The following is a 22756-nucleotide window of genomic DNA, read 5'->3' on the forward strand; positions in this document are numbered from 1 at the left end:
GAACAGCTGGTTGGTTTTAATAAGGGATAATAATATTTAACATTTATTGTACTGGTACTGCAGATGGGAGGCATGGCGGTGTAGTGGGTAACCTTCTCACCACGCAGCTGCAGGGTCCCTGGATCAATCCTGAGCTCGTGTTACTGTCCGTGTGGAATTTTTCATGTTCTCCCTGCGTACATATGGATTTCCTCTGGGTTCTCTGGTTTCCTTCCACCTCCCAAAAACATGCCAGTAGATGGATTGGCAACCCTAACTTCCCCCTAGAGTGTGAAGAACAGCGTGTGGGTGTATGTGTGCATGATGTCCTGTGATGAACTGGCTTCTAATCCTGGTCGTATTCCCACCTCACCCTAAGTATTCCTGGTATAGACTCCAGATCCACCACAAAATTAATCAGGATAAAGTTCATACTGAAGATGAATGTAGTACATTTAGCATTCATTCAGTTAGTCCTAATCAAAAATATAAAAATGGAAATATATAAAAGCTACGTCAGGACAGTGACTAGGATGTTGTGAATTAAATCCCAGGACTGTAACTAGGCATATCAGGTGAAAATTCAATCCAAATTGCTTGATACTGTTCTCATTGGATTCAGAATTGAATGCAGAACAACAGAATTAAAATGTTTATCCGTTCTTCAGATATTACAAACCAAAGATTGAAGAAACAGCTTAATTTTTAGAAAACTGCCGTAATATTCCATATGAGGATCACATAGTCCAAAATGGGCCTCATTAACCAATAAGATCAAATGTTTTTTCTTAATAACTTTTCTATTTTTCACGATATTTACGTGGAAATTGGCGGCACATAGACGATTGGATACCGAATACAAAGTTTGAAAAATTAGTAAAAACAAATTATGCAAAGTAGTATTTAATTATTATTAATTATGCTAATTAGGTAACATGTTAAATTGGTACACTCAATAAAAAAGTAATAAAAGTTTATTTCTAATCCCCTCTTTGTGCTCTGTATGCCTTTGTATTTCTCAAAAGTAGGGCCTGCTAGTGTTTATATGAAAGAATATAAATGATTATTTTGATTAATATTCACAGCTTTCAAGGCGAGCCTCAAAAAAACCTTCTGATCCACATCCAATAAACAATTCACATTAATCAAATTGAAATTGACACTCGCGTTTCCGACTTCGGAATTTTTAAAATCTCAATCCGACCACTAACATCTCGATAGTTTTCACCAAAAGAACTTCAGTTATATTCTAAAATAGTTATTTATTTACATGAATCAGTTTGATTTGAAAAAAATAAGTAGGTAAAGCTATGAAAACTCACTTCAAAGTCTCCTGTGAATCGTAACATCAAAACTAGCAGACGGAAAATTTTGCCGAATACATCATCAGAAACGGTGAGAGCGAGAGAACATCCCTGTAAAAATGATCTGATTGATATTGACGAGTCGGAAACTGATCAGAAGAGAGAGAGAGCCTGAGCGCTTTCTCATGACTCAAAAAGAAAAGCACAGGCAGTTTCCCGACGTCATGCGAGCAGAGTTTTTACTCTGTTGTACCAATTTCAACCTGCCGTTACTCCCAAAGTACTGAACAGATCTTAATGAAAGAAATCTCTTTGGAAAGCAATGATTATAAGCTTTTTAATGGTTTTATTCACAATAGAAAATATTCAAGAGTTGAGCAATGACAGACTTGGAAACTTAGATGAGCTTCTGCTCTGCTTGGCGAGCGTCTGATCTGCCTACTGTAACAGAGCCACTGCTTGAGCTTTTAAGAAAGACCAATAACCTTTACTTCCTCAAATTGTAATCTGCTTCACTTCATCACGTTAAATAAGAGTTGTCTAAACTGGGGTAGTAATGAAATTAGCAAGTAAATACTCTGTCAAAGCTGAAGCCTCAAATCCTTTCCTCAATTAAAGCATAAAAGTACAGTTAGGTCTATATATATTTGGACACTGACACAAATTTTTTTTTACCTGTTTACTGAAACATATTCAAGTTATAGTTATATAATGGACATGGACATAAAGTCCAGACTTTCAGCTTTCATTTGAGGGTATCCACATTAAAATTGGATGAAGGGTTTAGGAGTTTCAGCTCCTTAACATGTGCCACCCTGTTTTTAAAGGGACCAAAAGTAATTGGACAGTTGACTCAAAGGCTATTTCATGGGCACGTGTGGGAAATTCCTTCGTTATGTCATTCTCAATTAAGCAGATAAAAGGCCTGGAGTTGATTTGAGGTGTGGTGCTTGCATTTGGAAGATTTTGCTGTGAAGAAAACATGCGGTCAAAGGAGCTCTCCATGCAGGTGAAACAAGCCATCCTTAAGCTGCCAAAACAGAAAAAAACCCATCCGAGAAATTGCTACAATATTAAGAGTGGCAAAATCTACAGTTTGGTACATCCTGAGAAAGAAAGAAAGCACTGGTGAACTCATCAATGCAAAAAGACCTGGACGCCCACAGACGACAACAGTGGTGGATGATTGCAGAATAATTTCCATGGTGAAGAGAAACCCCTTCACAGCAGCCAACCAAGTGAACAACACTCTCCAGGAGGTAGGCGTATCAATATCCAAATCTACCATAAAGAGAAGACTGTATGAAAGTAAATACAGAGGGTTCACTGCACGGTGCAAGCCACTCATAAGCCTCAAGAATAAAAAGGCTAGATTGGACTTTGCTAAAAAACATCTAAGAAAGCCAGCACAGTTCTGGAAGAACATTCTTTGGACAGATGAAACCAAGATCAACCTCTACCAGAATGATGGAAAGAAAAAAAGTATGGCGAAGGCGTGGTACAGCTCATGATCCAAAGCATACCACATCATCTGTAAAACACGGCGGAGGCAGTGTGATGGCTTGGACATGCATGGCTGCCAGTGGCACTGGGTCACTAGTGCTTATTGATGATGTGACACAGGACAGAAGCAGCCGGATGAATTCTGAGGTATTCAGAGACATACTGTGTGCTCAAATCCAGCCAAACTGATTGGTCGGCGTTTCATAATACAGATGGACAATGACCCAAAACATAAAGCCAAAGCAACCCAGGAGTTTATTAAAGCAAAGAAGTGGAATATTCTTGAATGGCCAAGTCAGTCACCTGATCTCAACCCAATTGAGCATGCATTTCACTTGTTAAAGACTAAACTTCAGACAGAAAGGCCCACAAACAAACAGCAACTGAAAACCGCTGCAGTAAAGGCCTGGCAGAGCATTAAAAAGGAGGAAACACAGCGTCTGGTGATGTCCATGAGTTCAAGACTTCAGGCAGTCATTGCCAACAAAGGGTTTTCAACCAAGTATTAGAAATGAACATTTTATTTACAATTATTTAAATTTGTCCAATTACTTTTGAGCCCCTGAAATGAAGGGATTGTGTTTAAAAATGCTTTAGTTCCTCACATTTGTATGCAATCATTTTGTTCAACCCACTGAATTAAAGCTGAAAGTCTGAACTTCAACTGCATCTGAATTGTTTTGTTCAAAATTCATTGTGGTAATGTACAGAACCAAAATTAGGAAAATGTTGTCTCTGACCAAATATTTATGGATCTAACTGTATAAACTCAAATAACATTTATTTGAAAAAAAAAAAAAAGTATGAAAAAGTATCCACAAAAGACAGACAGACAGATACCTCACTGATTTTACTTCCTGGTGTTAAATTTGTGCTGTGTGGGGAAACAGTTAGCTGAGGCTAACAACAGTAACTAACAGCTTTATCACTAATCTCTCACATGATAGCTAGCATGCTAGCAACTCTGACAATACAAACTAGCCAAACGCTAATGAGTAGCTTGATAAACACAAACCGCTCTGATGAATACAAAGTGTACACGCTACCGTCGGTCTTGTTCTCAAGTCACATCTGTTAAAAGTTTTGATTTGTTCGGAATTAAAGTTTTTGCAAAACACTATTTTGTGATCCCAAAGCTTTTTAATCATTATCATCTTTTATTATAATTTTGTTCTTAATTCAGCTTGACCTGCTTAACAAAGAAACTTTCCTCAACCTTTGTTGCACAGGTCTTTTAAATGACACACATCCCTCTTTTTTTTTATCTCTCTTGCCATCCGTTTTTCCCCCCATAGACAATGAATGGGAAATTTTCCAAACTGTTCCCATATAGTTAATTTTAGAAATAATACCTCCGTACTTACTAGACATATTCTGGGCAATACTACAAAGCACTCTACCTCTTCTCATATCTCTATCACTCCTTTTTTCATCCCTCGCTTTTCTTCCTATTGGCTTCCTTTGATTTTTCAAGGCTTAAATGCTCCTAGAGATTTTGTGCTAGAAACTTCATTTCAATTGAAAAATGTTCGGCGCATTGATGAGAAGCATGTTTGTATTTTTCTTTTTGATATTCTACCCACATCCCTCTTTTTTATCCCTCTATCTGTCCATTTTCCCCCATAGACATTGAATGAGTAATTTTTCAAACTGCTCCCATACAGTTAATTTTAGAAATAATACCTCCATACTTACTAGACATGTTCTGGGCAATGCTACTAAGCACTCTACCTCTTCTCATACCTCTATTATGATTGCTTTCTGGTTTTTTTCATCCCTTGCTTTTCCTCCTATTGGCTTCCATTCATTTTTCAAGGCCTAACTGCTCCTAGACATTAAAAGCCAAGACCACCCAAGCTGGTAAATGTTATGTTGTTGTGCCTTACATACTGTAGAACCCCAATTCCAAAACAAGTTGGGATGCTGTGTAAAAGATTAATAAAACAGAATGCGATCATTTGCAAATCATGGAAGCCCTATATTTCACTGAAAATAGTACAAAGACAACATATCAAATGTTGAAACTGAGAAATTTTATGGCTTTTTGAGAAATATATGCTCCTTTTAAATTTGATGTCAGCAACACGTTTCAAAAAAGTTGGGACAGAGGCATGTTTACCACTGTGTTGCATCACCTCTATTTTTAACAACACTCTGTAAACATTTGGGAATTGAGGAGACCCATTGCTGTAGCTTTGAAAGAGAAATATCGTCCCATTCTTGCCTGAGGGTGGCACGGTGGTGTAGTGGTTAGCGCTGTCGCCTCACAGCAAGAAGGTCCTGGGTTCGAGCCCCGGGGCCGGCGAGGGCCTTTCTGTGTGGAGTTTGCATGTTCTCCCCGTGTCCGCGTGGGTTTCCTCCGGGTGCTCCGGTTTCCCCCACAGTCCAAAGACATGCAGGTTAGGTTAACTGGTGACTCTAAATTGACCGTAGGTGTGAATGTGAGTGTGAATGGTTGTCTGTGTCTGTCAGCCCTGTGATGACCTAGCGACTTGTCCAGGGTGTACCCCGCCTTTCGCCCGTAGTCAGCTGGGATAGGCTACAGCTTGCCTGCGACCCTGTAGAAGGATAAAGCGGCTAGAGATAATGAGATGAGATTCTTGCCTGATTTACAATTTCAGTTGCTCAACAGTTCGGGGTCTCCTTTGTAGTATTTTGTGCTTCATAATGCACCAAATGTTTTAAACGGGGGACAGGTCTGGACTTCAGGCAGGCCAGTTTAGCACCCGGACTCTTTTACTACGTAGCCATGCAGGAATTTAAATCTAGTTTATTTTGACTCTTTGAAACTAATGTATCTGATGCTAAAATGCTGCTTTTATGATTTCTGAACGTATGACTGTAAAGAGATGTAGCGATGTTTGATATTTGTAGTTGAGTAGAACATAGAGATTTTTCTTTTTGAAATTAAGTCAGAATTGACTTTTAGGTGAAAGAAAAACTCGAGTACAAGACACTTACTTAAAAACCTGTCTTAAGTACAGCATTACCAACCTGTTCTAATAAAAGTTTGCAGTAATAAGGGAAAAAAACAGACTTTTGTTACCAGAGGGAAAAAAATTTTTTATTTCAGAGCTAAATGATGCAATATGCATCTCGAAACAAGTTCATAACAAAGCTACTTTGGTTACACAAAATGTTTTTTTTTTAATTATTAAATCAAATCCAGTTATGATATATTTTATTTGTTTGAATGGATGTTTATTTAATGCTTCTTCAATTTGTTTTATTACATGTTCAAGCTGAAAATTATAATAAAAAACAGACAAAACCACTTGTTTACAAATATTGCACACTGCAAGTTTAGGCTAACATTTAGATAGAAATTTCTGAATACATTCAGAAAAATAGAGGCAAATCACTGACGGGTTACGTTGTGCACCATATAAAACGGCTGATTCAAAAGGCAAATGTGATTGGAGAGGAAAATACTAGAACAGATTCTGGTTTAGTCATGGATGGCGTAAACTCAAAAAGCACAAAGTACAGCACAGTGAAGTAAGTGTGTGTGTGTGTGTGTGTGTGTGTGTGTAGGTTGGTGTGGCGATACAGCCATGAAGTGTGCACTACGGTGTGTTTTCTGCCAGTCAAAGATTCCCAAAAAGCTGATAATGTCGATTCTGAGTGAGCCTCACTGGTGTCTTTATACTCGACTGATCATCACTGAGGAAAGAATCATTAATTAATTCACTCATATCATTACTTTTGGATGAATTTATTATTATTAGGTAATTGAAAAATTTTTCCGAACTCTGTGGCTGAGGCCCACTTTACACAGGGACGGTCTGAAACAAAAACGCAAGAGTCCGTTTTCGTTCTCACTTTTTTCCGCGTCTACACGACCGTTTTCAAGGAGGAAATCTGCGTCTATACGGTGACGCATAAATGTGTGGAATTCAATTGGATCTGCATGCCAGGCGGCTAGGTGGTGCTGCGAAAGACCTCCGCTATGTCTGCACGCATGCGCAACGTCTTCCGTCTTGTCTGATCTGCACATCTGCGCCGTGAAAACTTTGACTACTCTGGCTATGGCTACTCGTGAGGTTAAGAAAAACTTCCTCCGACGAATCGGTGTATCCAAAAATTCATAAAGGTAATTGCATACCCGCCTCTGTTCATTAACGGTATATGTGCAGATTCGGTATAGATGTTCGAAGGACTCCTGGACGTTTATTAAAGCTGCCAGAGCAGCTTGAGGGTCCATTGGATCAATGTAATCAGACATGCTCTTACTTTTTTACTTACTTTCTTACTTCCCGGGCTGGCATGTACAGTATATGACATATGTATGACGTAAACGCGTACCCGACGTGAGCAGATCTGAGCAGAGTTTCGCGTATTGGGTAGTTTAGACGGATATGCAACGGGGGCTGTTTTGAACTTATCCACTCTGGAAGGCGTTTTCAATTTTTTCCGTTTTTCAGCCTCGGAAACGCCGTCCCCGTGTAGACGAAAGGCACTTCCGATAAAATATTTAGTCGTTTTTACCCGACAGCGTCCTCGTGTAAACGGGCCCTCAGTGTTTAAGCGCTCTTCTTTGTTTTGATGATGTGATGGCGGCGGACATTTTGACAGCCAGCATCTGATCGCAAACTGAATTTAGATTTTTGTCTGGCTAGCTTAATCAAAGTCAGATATTCACTGTCTGAGAAAAATGCATTTAGATAAAAAAAAATTTTAATAAAAAATGTTTCACAAACTGTTTTTACTTATTTATTTATTTATTTATTTTTAATCTTTGCAGGCAGATGCCAAGACAAGATTAGAAAGTTAAAAAAAAATTCCAAGTCATTTTGGTAAAAAATAAATATTTTCTTAAAGTATCTTTTTTTTTTAACTTGAAACTCAATTTTGATGAAAACGTAATTTTTGAGGGGTTATTTTTGTTTGTTTTCCAGAATTCAGCTGCACCAAAGACAGACGTTTGTGTAGTTCTTAAAACAACAAACCTTCATATACATTCTAATACAATGAATTAAATAATGGACACCTATGTGTGCGCACGCGCGCGTAGTACTGTGCAAAAGTCTTGGCACCCCTTTTTTTTATACGTACAAACTGTTATAGATTTTCATTTTATACACATCTTTTACATTATCGAGTCTGTATGAAACATTTTAGATTCCAAACATTACTTTTCCAGCAAAAAATGAAAATGTTAGAGAAAAATCTTTGCATGTCAGGAAATAAAGCGGCGTATTACAGGATGTAAGGGATATATTTTTTTCAGACAAAAAAGAAACCCCATAATAAAGGCTACTGGGTTTTGATGCAAAAATATGAAGCAAGTGTGACAATCAAAGTGTCCAGAAGAACTGTGTCTGGTTCTGGAAGATTCTCCGTAAACCTAACATCTCATTTCCTTATAAACTGCACTAACTGTTTTCAAGGTTACTATTTTTATGCCTCCGCCACCTTAAGGTGCAGGAGGCATTATATTTTCGGGTTGTCCGTCCATCCGTGCGTCCGTCCGTCCGTCCTGAAACCTTGTGACCACGATATCTCAAAGGCTAATGAAAGGAATTTCACCAAACTTTCACCATTTGTGCGCTTTGGGACAAACATGAACTGATTAGATTTTGAGGTTAAAAGGTCACAGGTCAAGATTACTGTGAGGTCAAATGTCCATCCCCAAACTTTGTGAACACCATATCTCAAAGACTAATGAAAGGAATTTCACCAAACTTTCACATACATGTCAACCTATACGGAATGTTCGTATTTTATACGGATTTGATTCAATAAACGTAGTATACGGGCGTATAAATAAAGTTATACGGATTCTTTAAAAAAACTTCAATATTTATTTAGAGCTATAATCAATTCTCACGATGATAAAAGAGCACATAACATTTACAAACGTACTGTACACCACAGACAGCCAGTAAAGAGTCTTATGAAATCACGCATTATCTTGTGGTAGCGAGACTTCGTTCCACTTTTGATCATGCGCACACTGCATTGCGAGAATCCCGCCAACCGGGAAGTCATAGACATATAAACCTTCTGTGTAGGCATCATCCTCGCCGCCATATTGGATGTGGCAAAGTCTTCAACCGTCTCTGGTATAGCGTCTAGACAGTAGCCGAGAATAAAGATGCATCATTCATGTGCTGCGTTTAACTGTACCAACAGGTTTACCGTCCAAACGAGATCACATGGGATTACCTTTCACAGGTGAGACTGGAAAAATACTTTTCATTGTATTTGGTCATTATAACGTAATTTTACAAACAGATTTTCCTGACTTTGTGGCTAATATGAAGTCTCGCGCATAATAGCCGCTCGGTGACACCTGTCTCCAAACAACGAAGTATTTCCTTCGTAACTACGCTGATAACACTTTGTGTTTTTGTCAAACATTGGAGCTTTGTATTCATTCTGAAGGTTTATTGTTATTAATATTGAATAAAAAGTAACTGGGATATATCATTGTTAATTATCATTCAAATTTTAGGTAAATTATTTTAATTTGCATCTTATACGGATTTTATAAGGGAAATACGGATTTTGGAGGTTGGTTATACAGGTTTGATTGACCAAAGGTTGACATGTACCGTATGCTTTCACCATTTGTGCACTTTGGGACAAAGATGAAATGATTAGATTTTGAGATCAAAAGGTCTAAGGTCAAGGTCACTGTGAGGTCAAATGTCTGCCCGAAAACCTTGTGAGCACAATATCTCCAAGGCAAATGAAAGGAATTTCACCAAACTTTCACCATTTGTACATTTGGGGACAAACACGAACTGATTAGATTTTGAGGTTAAAAGGTCACAGGTCAAGATTACCGTGAGGTCAAATGTCCATCCCCAAATCACAACTTAAGGCGTGTAGTCTACCAGGCGGAGGCATCCCCATTGACGCCGTTGGCGTCGAGTTCTATCTAGTTTTAAGCAAAAGGTCATCACACTAAATACTTACTTTGTTTTATTTCTTACAATTTACTGCTGTTTGTAGTGTTTTTTAAATGTACAAACATTTAATTTCATTCTTTTTAAAGGCATCTTTGCTCTACAGCATTTCTTTGCATGTGCCTTAGACTTTTCCACAGTATTATATGTTTAACTGTTATTCCACGAAATCGAGTCGTACATGAGCTGATAGTTTGGCTATAAGATATGTATGACGAGATTGAGTGGAATAACTGTTTTATTCTACCCACATTCACTGGATTTTGAGAAACGGAGCTTTTTTTATTTTTTTGCAAATTTGCTAAATAAAAACTTTATACAAAACGTCCGACAAAATCATTTCCGCTTAGAATGTAAACAAACTGGCGAAATGACAGGAGCAATTTGTGAAAAATGCTATAATTATAATAATAATAATTCTTGAAAATATTTTTAAAAAGATATGTTCTTACCATCAACTATATTTTGTTGCTTGGGGTTTTGTTTTCGAGTAGAGTTTTTATCCTCGGTTGGTGCGGCAACACGCTCCGCCATTTTGTTTTTCTCTACTCACAGTATATAAGCTGATATCCTAGGAGCAGAGTAACCAATCGGAGCACGATTGCTCATATCCAGTGAATGCGGCTAGAATAAGGCAAATTATATGCCAATCCTTTCATATATAGAAATAAAAAGGAAAAACAAAACTTCTTCTGACTGATCACCTTTACCCTTTAATAAAACACTTCTGTCCTGATGGGCGTGGTCTGTTCCAGGATGACTCCGCTTCCATCCACAGGACACGGATTCTCATGGAAGTTTAATGGAATGGAGTGAATTTAAGTGAACATCTAGGAGAGATTTTGGACTTGCGATCATCAGCAAAATAACAACTGAGGAAATGTTGTTTGGAAGAAGGGAGATTCGTTGCTGCGGGAAAGTTCGAGTAGCCGAGGTGACGAGGTGCAGTGAAGGTGTTCTGGAGCAGCCAATTCGAAACAAGGATTTTCCACAAGATGGCTACATTTATAACAGTAATTAAATCGCTATGAAATATTAAGGAGGGTGTTTTAAAGGGTTTTGACTGGCAGTGAACAACAATAAGGACGTAGGACACAATGCTGTAAGGTGTAACGTGAGGGGGGTTATGGGTAATCAAAAGGTTTATCGGTAGATGAATGGAGATGAATGAAAACGAAAGGGTGTCTTGTTTTCTGAAAGGCATTAAAAAGAGGGACGGATATTGCTGGACTACGGGTAAATAATTCACCCTTGGACTCAGCAGTAGGATGGTCAGGCAACCCTGAATTACTTTTAATTAAAAAGAAATTGATTCAAACTCCTCTCTTAAATGAGAAGAGCAGCATGTGATACTTAGCATATATATTTATATATATCTATAAAAAGCACAGCTGCCTACATTATTAGAGCAACACGATGGCTGTATATATACTATATGCGCTTACGTGTGTGTGTGTGTGTGTGTTTGCCTCATCTGGCAGTGATTACTAAAGTGCACAGAGGGTTCTGAAAAGGGCACCATTGAAGAAATGGGCACACTTTGAGGACTTAACCCTCTCCAATAAATCAAGTGTGTGTGTGTGTGTGTGTGTGTGTGTGTGTAAGCAGTGCAGATCTTCCGCACAAAGCGGAGGTACATTCAGCTTCATCAAGACGAAAAGCGCTGTACAGGAAACCTCACTGTACAATAAGGGTCACTGCCACAAACTGTCACCTACACACCTGTTGATTAGTGTCGCTACCTTTTTAAAAAAAAAATCACGTTTACGTCACTGCTGTATTTGTCATTTTTCTTTAAAAAAAAAAAAAAAGGCTCAACATCCTTCTAAACAACTTTCACAGTTCCTATCCATCTCTTTTTGCCTGTGCGAAGAAGACAAGGCATCTCTGTCGCTCTCTCTCTCTCTAAACTCTCAGGGCTTCGGCCTCTATAAATCTTAGCATTACTAGCAATGATTATAGTGATATCTTAATAACAACAACAAGAATAATACTACAATAATAAGAATGATGATGATGATGATAACATTACTAAACAGCAAAGGATATTATTAGGAAGGTGGTTTTTTTTTTGTTTTTTTTTTTAACTTCCTTGAGTAAAAATACAACTAGAACACACTATGAAGCAGTCGGATCAGATTAAAAGAGGAGAAAAAAGAACACGGTTCTCTCATAGAGAGTCTCACATTGTAGTTTCTACGATGGTGTGAGTGTGTTTGGTGTTGGTGTAAGTGCCGTTCGGGTCGAGCGGGTGGAGCAGCTCGCTGTTGTTCTGGATGTACTCTTTCGGACGAGAGCTCGCTCCTTTCACCGGCGCCGCCACGGCCTTGATCCGCTACACAGACACATGACATTAGTGACAAGTCAGATTCATACTCCACATGTAACATGTACACCCTATCAAAACAACAACAACAACAAAAAACCCCACATGATTCAAAGTTTTGAAAGGGATAACCAGAATGTACGATGTATAAAATTGTCACAGTCCGGTCCAGTCCATCCATAGTCTGGCTAACGCAACTTCAAAGCTCTGCGAGCATTGGTCTGGCCTAGATATTAACCCTTTGGTGACTGACCCCTTGAAAATGGTTCCTCCAGGAACGATGACGTTTCAGTTGTCAAGACAACGGAAAAACTAAAATACAAAAACAGAAAGATACATCACAATGCTCTTGTGCACAAAACAAAATGCTCTTGTATTTGTATTTTAGTTTTTCCGTTGTCTTGACAACTGAAACGTCATGGTTCCTGGAGGAACCATTTTCAAGGGGTCAGTCACCAAAGGGTTAAGCCCAACCGTTTCCCAAAGCGCGTGGTTGACCCGCCTCCCTAAAATGCCTCAGTTTGCTACTGGTCGAAGCCAGAAAAGGCTGTGACGAAGCTTAAACCAATCACATCACTCTTTCCTCTGACGTATGTGACGCGACGTTTTCAATGAGAACTTCCCGTTGAATGCTTTCAATACAGCATCTACCGCTGTGTCAAAGGCTTGCCGCTGCTCCATGTTCGTAATGTTTCTAGTGAATGAAGCGCTTCCGGCATAGATTCTGTAAACAATCTATGGCTTCCGGTCGCAGTTCTACTACGTCACTGCCTTGAACACGCCTCTACCCAGGGCCGTTGGAGATGCTCAAAGTTGATTGGCTCCCGATTTTTCGGGAGCTTGGAAGAGCTGGAGATAGCTTGCCTTGCCAGACTAAGTTCGCAACAGGCCCTCGTGTTGCGTCACACTTAGGATGGGCGGGCCCAGGCTAGTCCATCCATGCCTTAGATTGTGGGACTTCCAGGCCGGATCCAGGACAGGAATTCAGTCCTGCCTTGCTGAAGGCCATTTCCTGAAACGGCGCTCCCATACCTGCTACCACTCCTCTCCTATCAGCCAGGGCTTTTTAAGAACTGTTTGGAGCTACTCCATTTGCCAGACTGTCTCTTGTAGACTTTCCTCGCCTTGCTACAGTTTATTGGTATTGTGTCTTCTTGATTCCCCCTGCCTGAATTTGTCCTTGTTTTTTTGTCAAGATTTTCTGTCCTGTTTTTTTGTCCCTGATCGTGTCTACCTGCTCCTCTGTGTTTTTGACCTCCTGGCCTGTTTTCTGACTACCGATTTTTGCCTGAGCCCTACTGTACCTTTTGCCTTTCTGCCATCTACTTCATTAAAGAAGTTTTCTCTTTACACTGCCTGTTTTCTGAGCCTGCGCTTGGGTCCTCGCTTCACCTCAGCTCGCCACTCGTGACATAAAATAGTGTAGGGGATACCTGGGATGGATGCAACACTTTTTGTCTTATGCTGCGTTCATGTGCTATGGGAAGATGATATTTTCCAGTTGGGAAGTGGTATTTACCAGTGTGTTGCGTTCACATGCTTTTGTTGTTGTTGTTGACAAAGGACGCGGACTGCTAGTTAGCAATAGTTAGTTAGCTATCGTTAGCAACAGCGTCTGCTCTGGATAGGTAAAAACAAACCATAACAACACATTTTTAAAGGAAACGGATTTCTAACGTATTATATTACACTTGTTAATGATGCAACATTGCATAGACACCAAAAACTACCCACTAGTACTAGTAAAAAAAAACCTTTAGTAGCGTACAATGCTTACCATTCAAGTGTCTTGTACCGCTCGCCGCCATGTTGAAAAGGTTAAAGTTCATCTCATCTCGGCAACTCGTGTATCAAAATTTTCTACGAGTTGCCCAGTGGAAAATACCACAAGAGGGGGCGTTCATGTGTGCTTTCCATGTCGGCGTTTGGTATTTACCATAATTCCCATAGCACATGAACGCACCATTAGCATCTACAACTTTTTTTTTGTGATGGAGCACTCAAATTTTGGCACAAAGTCTTCTCGTTTGTCTACTACAAATAATGTTTTCAGCTTCTCCAACCATGACAATTCATTATTTGATATCAAATGCAAGGTGTGCCGCTGTTACAACTTACCCCTCTGTACCCCTCTGTTACAACTTACCCCCTCTGTTTATGCTGCAACAGTGAAAGTGAAGAATTAAAAAGTGAGACCACACCACAAACTACGCATCTATATAAGTTTATTGTGCATGTGCCAACACTTGAGCATCTTCCTGTGGTCCAGTAAGAACAAAAGGAACCCATCACTGATGGCTAAACGAAGAACAGGGTCAGTGGTGTGCATTACATTAGAAGAGCTTTCTTAAAGAACATCCGATAACATCTACTGACACATGAACGGAAACCTTCAGCAGGGGGTCAGATGCAGCTCATCGTAATTAACGGAAAATTCCAGGAGGACTTTTGGCAATTAATGAACCAACAAACTGTATTTTGCTTTTACATGATAAGACATGAACTTGAGTGCGTGTATCTGTGTGTGTTATCCATCTAATCAGAGTCACAGTGGTGACATATGTACGTAGGTCCACCAAGGGTGCACTTTTTGTGGGCCCAGAACTTGCAATTTACACATCTGATCCAGGGACGGATCCAGAGCGATGCAACCGATGCACGTTCATCGGTCAGAAATATATGTGCACTGCTTGGAATTGGTCATGGGGCGTTTGTTTACTTTACCGCTAGCTGGCCAAATGAGCTATAGCCACGCTAAACCAACAGACCAATGGTTCAGGATCCGACCACCTGTGCTAAGCGGTGATGCTTACCTGACCTAATTACCTGTATTCTCGCGATGCTTTGTATAGCGTGACCTGAGACAAAGAATCTAGGTCAAACCAATAAAATGCTCCAGAAAGTGGTCAAAATTTTAAATTCGCTGGAAATAACGGGCTGTGCCTGGGCTGTTTGAAAGGTCTCGGGGAAAGGGAGGTGTCTGTAAAGTTTGGCAGGGCTAAGACTTTCTGTGGCCGAGTTATGAATTTTTAAATCCCTGCGTGTGTACGCGGCTGGAGCCAGGGCGCATATTAAAGTTTTTGGCGAGTCAATGCTCATGTGGGGAGTTCGGGGGCTAACAACGGGCCGAGCTGCGATCGTAGCAGGCCAGGCCTGTACTGTTTTGAAAGGTCTTGGGGAGAGGAAGAAGCCTGTAAAGTTTGGTGGAGCTAGGACTTTCGGTGGCTGAGTTATAAATTTTTAAATCCCTGTGTGCATGCGCGGCTGGAGCCAGAGCACATATTAAAGTTTTCGGTGAGCCAACGCTCATGTGGGGAGTTCGGGGGCGAATAACAGGCTGGTCTGTGGTTGTAGCAGGCCGTGCCTGGGCTGTTTTGAAGGTCTCTAGGAGAGGGAGGTGCCTGTAAAGTTTGGTGGGGCTAGGGCTTTCAGTGGCCGAGTTATGAATTTTTGAATCCCTACATGTGTGTGCGGCTGGAGCCAGGGCACATATTAAAGTTTTCGGTGAGCCGCGCTCATGTGGGGAGTTCAGGGGCAAATAACGGGCTGAGCCACGATTGTAGTGGGTCATGCCTGGACTGTTTTGAAAGGTCTCGGGGAGAGGGAGGTGCCTGTAATGAATTTTTTTGAGTTATGAATTTTTAAATCCCTGCGTGTGCGCACGGCTGGAGTCAGGGCGCATATTAAAGTTTTCGGTGAGCCGCGCTCATGTGGGGAGTTTGAGGGTGAATAACAGACCGAGCCGCGACCGTAGTGGGTCGTGCCTGGGCTGTTTTGAAAGTTCTCGGGGAGAGGGAGGCTTGGCAGGGCTCAGACTTTGTGGCCGAGTTATGAATTTTTAAATCCCTGTGCGCGCATGCGGCTGTAGCCAGGGCACATATTAAAGTTTTCGGTGAGCTGCACTCACGTGGGGCTTCAGGGGCAAATAGCGGGCCGAGCCGCGGTCGTAGCAGGCTGTAGCTGGCGTCTTCGGAAAGGGCTCGGCGTGCTCTACGCCCCTGTGAAAATCCATAGCAATCTGGTAAAATTAGCGAAAACATTTCTGCAAATATGCATATGTCAGATTCGTGGGCTGGATCCGTCCCTGTCTGATCCACTTTTCTTTGGGTTTGGGTTTTCCAAAGGGCTCCATGCGCACAATGCAAAAGTCTTCTTCTATGTGAGTTGTAATTACAGGGATGGTTGTAACAATTTCTTATGAGGCGTTACAACCATCCCCACCCCCGTCAGTCATGGTTTAGCTAGCTGTACCAGCATGGTGGTTTGAAATCAGCGTAGAGTAAATACCTCACATTTTACCAAAGAACCTCCTCTTTAATCTAATACAAGTTACTGAATTCCAACTCCTACAGTATCAGTACTAATCAGAATATAGACCTGGTCCCCAAAAAAATTTACTTTCTTACCTGAAAATTAGTTTTGGCTGTAAAATCAGTATTCTTCACACAGCCATGCAAATTCATATGCAAAGTCAAGGAGGGCGTGGTTATACGTGAAATTGATCCCATGACTCTTGTGTTATCCGTTATTGGTGAAAGTGCTGCTGTTACAACTATCCCTTTGTTACAACCATCCCTGGTCTCCCCTACATTTTCTAAACTCAATTCAAAGGCAAAGACAAATTACGGCACATTGTTTTCAGGTTTCCTTAATCTTCACAAAACTTTTTTTTTGCAATTAAATCCTTTCAGAGAAACTAATTTGAGTGCACAAACTGGTCTAAGAGGTGAAAATCTCATCTCAGTCATTATTCAAGAAGGTTTTGGCAAGTGCTACTGTATGTAAGGAATAAAACACTGTGTAACATGCTGTTAGAGAAAAATAATTAACGACTAGGTGGTCATAATTTGGAATTACTTTCCAGTGATCACCTAGCCTGGGAAATCCCATGCTGCTTTGCACAATCGTTCCGATCTGAAAAGACAGCATGGAAACTATGGTCTAAAGGCTCGCCTGAGTTAGGGAGCCAATCAGAGAGTGGGGAGGGGTGGAAAGACGGTGACGCGTACTACTCGACAAACGGAGGCTTGTAGTTTATTTGGGACTGTTTACGGATCACATTTAACATGGCGGCGAGCGATACGAACCAAACTTTCGATCAAGCTTTAGACACTGTTCTGAATAGTTTAGAGCAAAAGTTTGTTTTAAAAAAAGAACAGCATTTGGCGTTACAGTCTTTCGTTGACACGAAGACAGATGCCTTTGCCTTCTCCTTCTCTTTCCTTCTCTTCTTCGTCGCTCTAACTACGTCACCGGGTACAACTGCCATGATTGGCCATGGGCTACGTATACGCCAAATGATAGACATTCGCAACGTCCAATAAACGGCCGTTGACAATCGTAAACCACACCTCCCCTACGAGAAATTCAATAGGCGGATTCCAGACCATATTTCACTTGTGATATGGTCTGGTGTTAACCAGACTAGTGATCACCACACAGTTGCTTATTTTCCCATAACAGCAAGACGAGCGATGTGCTAACATTAACAAATTTAGATTTTTTGACGAATGACATGCTGTAATTACCTCGCCCGGGACGGAGTCCACCAGGGGGCGAGGTATTGTTTTCGGTTGGGTTTCTTTGTTTTTTTATTAATGATATTACGGGAAAACGGCTGGACCAATCGTCATGAAACTTTCAGGATAGATGGGCGTTGGTCTCAAATAGAACCGCCAACATTTTGAGGGTCATCTGGTCAAGGTCACCAAAAAGGTCAAAATCGTTTTTGTTGTCTACTGACTCATATACAGGTGCTAGCCACTACGTCATCATGCTGTAAGAATGTAAGAGTGTAACAATCGCGCACTGCGCATGCACGGATTCCGATTAAAATGGCTGGTGAGTGTATACAATTCGGTTCACCATTCAAAATAAATGGACTAGACTAAAGTAATCGCTTTCAGATATGTTTAGGCTTATTACAGAGGGAAAGTGCGTTCCACTGAGCTCTAGCGCCGGGCCTTTTCCGGGAAATAAGAGTTTGGGTCATGGCGACAGCGTGCGTATGTCAACCTCGGTTCGGAGGGTTCAGTTTCGAAAACTGTAAGCGGTAAGAGTAGAATAATATAAAGCACAGACACTTGGTATATTTTACTTGTCATTTTTAAATTGCTCATTTTTGGATTATGCTTCACTTCTGTGGCTACTGCCTTATAGAGTAAATATATATGCTGTATCTACTGTATGGACATGGGATCAGAAAACTATTTTATTTATAAGCAGTAGCCACATGGACCCATAGGGTACCTATTTTTTTCACGATATCTTCCTTCATATTCATCATAAGCGCTACCGGGCGAGGTTTGTTTTGCCTGGCAACACTTGTTTTTATCTGTTTATAGTTACGGTTATTGCTGTGAGAGATACTGTATCTGTGAGACACTGGGCATTTGTTCACTTATCTTGTTTATAGCTGCTATAACAACTGATAACTGTGTTTTGCACACATTGAATGGAACAATAAATGAATAAAAAGCATGACGTCATTCTTTAATAAATAGAAATGGGTAAACTGCTGTTGGATAAGAGGAATAAAGCACTTTGGATAAGCTGTTAGTAGAAAATAATCAACTTTGTGATGGTCAAAGTGGTGGTGAACACACACACACACCATTGTGTTGTTGATTATTTTCCTCAAACAGCACACCATGGAAAGGAATTCACCTCAATCAGCGAGCCATCCGATTGGATGATTTTGACGACCACTACCATTGGGATGCAGATCATCGACGCCAAAGCCAGACCCCAACCCAATCCGATGGCCCAATTGGGATACTTGTATGCCTTGTTATACGTGAGGGGTTTGTATTTCACCAGCGAAAAAACAAAACAGCCCTGAAACAGGAAGGAGAATGGTGTTAAGGAAAAGACTTCGAGACTCACATCACACTGGACTGTAAATACTTAAAGTACCTTCTTCCGTTGTCTCACACACACACACTGTACACACTTACCACGCACAGCACAGGTGTGATCAACATCCAGCTCCATTTCATCCAACCGTTTGGTCTGTAGCCAATCATCTCCTCAATAGCATCGTAGAAATTATCAGCGCCTGCAATCACACACACACACTCATTAGACTTGTTACATTGGGAACTTAGGACCCTGGGAACATCAATACACTCCCCTGTAGTACTTCAATAAAACAACACAGCTAATTAATTATAAAGCTAAAGCTAACTCATAATGGAAATCTATCTCACCCTAAATGACCTCGGACCACACCCAGTCCTTCACCGCTCACAAAGATTTTCCGATTGTTTATGGACACACTTTGACTACACTGCACTCTATAACCATGAACAAAATGTCACCATGGAGCTGAATGCTGGAACGCTATGGTGACAGCCATTTTGAACAACCAAAAGACGGCGCTGTATTGGAAAGCTGAAAGTGATGCGGATGATGATATGGATCAACTTTTAACTTAAATTTATAACAAAAAAATAAATTATTTAATATTACACAACAGTGGAATTCTTGAATCTGATTGGTCAGACGCTGTTGATCGATAAGGTAAAGTTTTTTTGTGATGAGACAATAATAAGATGTCATCTTTGGCTATTTACAACCCCGCTTCCAAAAAAGTTGGGACGCTGTGTAAACTGTAAATAAAAACAGAACGTGATAATTTGCAAATCATGGAAACCCTATACTTCATTGAAAATAGTACAAAGCCAACATATCAAATGTTGAAACTGAGGAATTTTATTGTTTTTTTTAAAATATATGCTCATTTTGAATTTGATGTCAAAAGCACATTTCAGAAAAGTTGGGACAGGGGCATATTTACCACTGTGTTTCATCACCTTTACTTTTAATAACACTCTGTAAACGTTTGGGAACTGAGGAGACCAATTGCTGTAGTTTTGAAAGAGAAATGTTGTCCCATTCTTGCCTGATATACGATTTCAATTGCTCAACAGTTCAGGGTCTCCTTTGTCATATTTTGCCCTTCAAAACGCACCAAATGTTTGAAATGGGAGACAGGTCTGGACTTCAGGCAGGCCAGTTTAGCACCCGGACTCTTTTACCACAGAGCCATGCAGTTTTAATTTGTGCAGAAGGCGGTTTGGCAACAGGTCAGTAACATGATTGGGTATAAAAAGAGCACCCCAGAGAGGCGGAGTCTCTCAGAAGTAAAGCTAGGGAGGGGTTCACTACTCTGTGAAAGACTGTGTGGGCAAACAGTGCAACAGTTTAAGAATAACGTTCCTCAATGTAAAACTGCAAAGAATGTGTGGATTACATCATCTATGGTCCATAATATCACTAAAAGATTCAGAGAATCTGGAGGAATCTCTGTATGCAAGAAACAAGGCTGAAAACTGACATTGGATGCCTGTGATCTTCAGGCCCTCAGGAGACACTGCATTAAAAGCAGACACGTGTCTGTAGTGGAAATCACCGTATGGGCTCAGGAACACTTCAGAAAACCATCGTCTGTGAAAACAGTTCATTACTGCATCCACAAATGCAATTTAAAACCAGATATAAACAATATCCAGAAACACCACCACCTTATCTGGGCCTGAGCTCTTTTACGATGGACTGAGGCGAAGTGGTAAATTGTCCCGAGGTCTGACGAATCAAAAGTAAAAATTCTTTTTAGAAATCATGGATACCACGTCCTCCAGGTGAAAGAGGAGAGGGACCATCCGGCTTGTTATCAGTGCACAGTTCAAAACCCAGCATCTGTGATGGTATGAGGGGGCATCAGTGTACTGTACATGACATGGGTAGCTTGTACATCTGGGAAGGCATCATTAATGCTGAATGATATATACATATTTCAGAGCAATATGCTGCCATCCAGACAAAATATTTTTCAGAGAAGGCCTTCCTTCTTTCAGCAAGACAAAATCACTTTCTGCAGATATTAAAACTGCATGGCTCTGTAGTAAAAGAGTCTGGGTGCTAAACTGGCCTGCCTGCAACCCAGACCTGTCTCCTATTTAAAACACTTGGAGCATTGTGAAGCGCAAAATATGACAAAGGAAACCCCGAACTGTTGAGCAACTGAAATTGTACATCAGGCAAGAACGGGACAACATTTCTCTTTCAAAACTAAAGCAAATGGTCTCCTCAGTTCCCAAACGTTTACAGAGTGTTGTTAAAAGTAGAAGTAATGAAACACAGTGGTAAACATGCCCCTGTCCCAACTTTTTTGAAACGTGTTGCTGACATCAAATTCAAAATGAGCATATATTTTTTTCAAAAAACAATAAAATTCCTCAGTTTCAACATTTGATATGTTGTCTTTGTACTATTTTCAATAGGGTTTGCATGATCTGCAAATTATCGCATTATGTTTTTATTTACAGTTTTCACAGCATCACAACATTTTTGGAATTGGGGTTGTATTAATTGCTGTGGAATGAAGGGAAAAACACATCAGGATGTGCTGTTATTGGAAAATAGAAAATACACACAGAGAGAGAGAGAGAGAGAGAGAGAGAGAGGTAAATGACAAAGTGAAAAGGGGAATGTAATGCTTGTATAGCAAACACACAGTGCTTATAAAGCACACTACTGACGGTTACACTTCCAGGAATAAAATATGCTCTGTGTGTGTGTGTGTGTGTGTCAGAGAGAGAGAGAGAGAGAGAGAGAGAGAGTGTGTACGAAGAGTCTTCAATTTTATGTCTTTTTTAGAAGGTCAGATTCACATTCATTGCCAACCTCAGTGATTGATGCGAGTGTGTGTGTGTGTGTGAGTGAGAGTGACAGCGCGTGTAATCTGAGCACATTATCAAGCTAAGCAAATGCTGGTTCAAGTCCATCACCCACACATGAAAAGAGTACAAATTGTGCTTTGAGTCATTTGGTATAACACAGAGCATTTTGAAGTGTTGGTCCATGGTGTGTGTGTGTGTGTGTGTGTAGACTCACCATAAACCCAGGCTACTGCCACACATTCAAAGAATGCAACCCAGAGAAGGCACACACCGCTGGCTGCATAGTAATCAAATAGCTGGAACACGTACATGCCACCCTGGAAAAAAGAGAGAACAAGTGAAAGGGGCGTGGTCTCTGTATCTGACAGTCCCAGCGATGGAGGGTGTGGCTTTTCTTAATGCTAATCCTACTAAATGGATGTGGCCTCTGCTGTCTGTCAGTCCGAGTGAAGGAGGTGTGGCCTATGTGTCTATTAGTCCGAGTGAAGGAGGTGTGGCCTATGTGTCTATTAGTCCGAGTGAAGGAGGTGTGGCCTGTGCGTCTATATAGTCCGAGTGAAGGAGGTGTAGCCTATGTGTCTATTAGTCCGAGTGAAGGAGGTGTGGCCTGTGTCTATATAGTCCGAGTGAAGGTGTGGCCTGTGTGTCTATATAGTCCGAGTGAAGGAGGTGTGGCCTATGTGTCTATTAGTCTGAGTGAAGGAGGTGTGGCCTATGTGTCTATTAGTCCGAGTGAAGGAGGTGTGGCCTATGTGTCTATTAGTCCGAGTGAAGGAGGTGTGGCCTATGTGTCTATTAGTCCGAGTGAAGGAGGTGTGGCCTATGTGTCTATTAGTCCGAGTGAAGGAGGTGTGGCCTGTGTGTCTATTAGTCCGAGTGAAGGAGGTGTGGCCTATGTGTCTATTAGTCCGAGTGAAGGAGGTGTGGCCTGTGCGTCTATATAGTCCGAGTGAAGGAGGTGTAGCCTATGTGTCTATTAGTCCGAGTGAAGGAGGTGTGGCCTGTGTCTATATAGTCCGAGTGAAGGAGGTGTGGCCTGTGTGTCTA

The 22756-nt window shown here is 40.8% G+C and overlaps 1 protein-coding gene across 4 annotated transcripts in view; it reads right to left on the bottom strand.

Annotated features, from left to right (window-relative positions):
* Positions 1-5957: 5957 nt before the first annotated feature.
* The window catches only part of slc6a6a (solute carrier family 6 member 6a), an 86239-nt gene continuing 69440 nt past the window's right edge, over positions 5958-22756 (bottom strand). For all 4 annotated transcript variants that reach the window (XM_060932476.1, XM_060932477.1, XM_060932475.1 and 1 more), the window contains 4 exons: positions 21924-22026; positions 18983-19083; positions 18693-18863; positions 5958-12035 (listed from right to left, as the gene is read on the bottom strand). In XM_060932476.1, coding sequence (XP_060788459.1) covers positions 11883-12035; positions 18693-18863; positions 18983-19083; positions 21924-22026 — 528 coding nt within the window. In that variant the 3' untranslated portion in view covers positions 5958-11882. The remainder of the gene's footprint in view (positions 12036-18692; positions 18864-18982; positions 19084-21923; positions 22027-22756) is intronic.

The sequence above is a fragment of the Neoarius graeffei genome, chromosome 10, assembly GCF_027579695.1.
Source record: "Neoarius graeffei isolate fNeoGra1 chromosome 10, fNeoGra1.pri, whole genome shotgun sequence".
NCBI classification, from domain to species: Eukaryota; Metazoa; Chordata; class Actinopteri; order Siluriformes; family Ariidae; genus Neoarius; species Neoarius graeffei.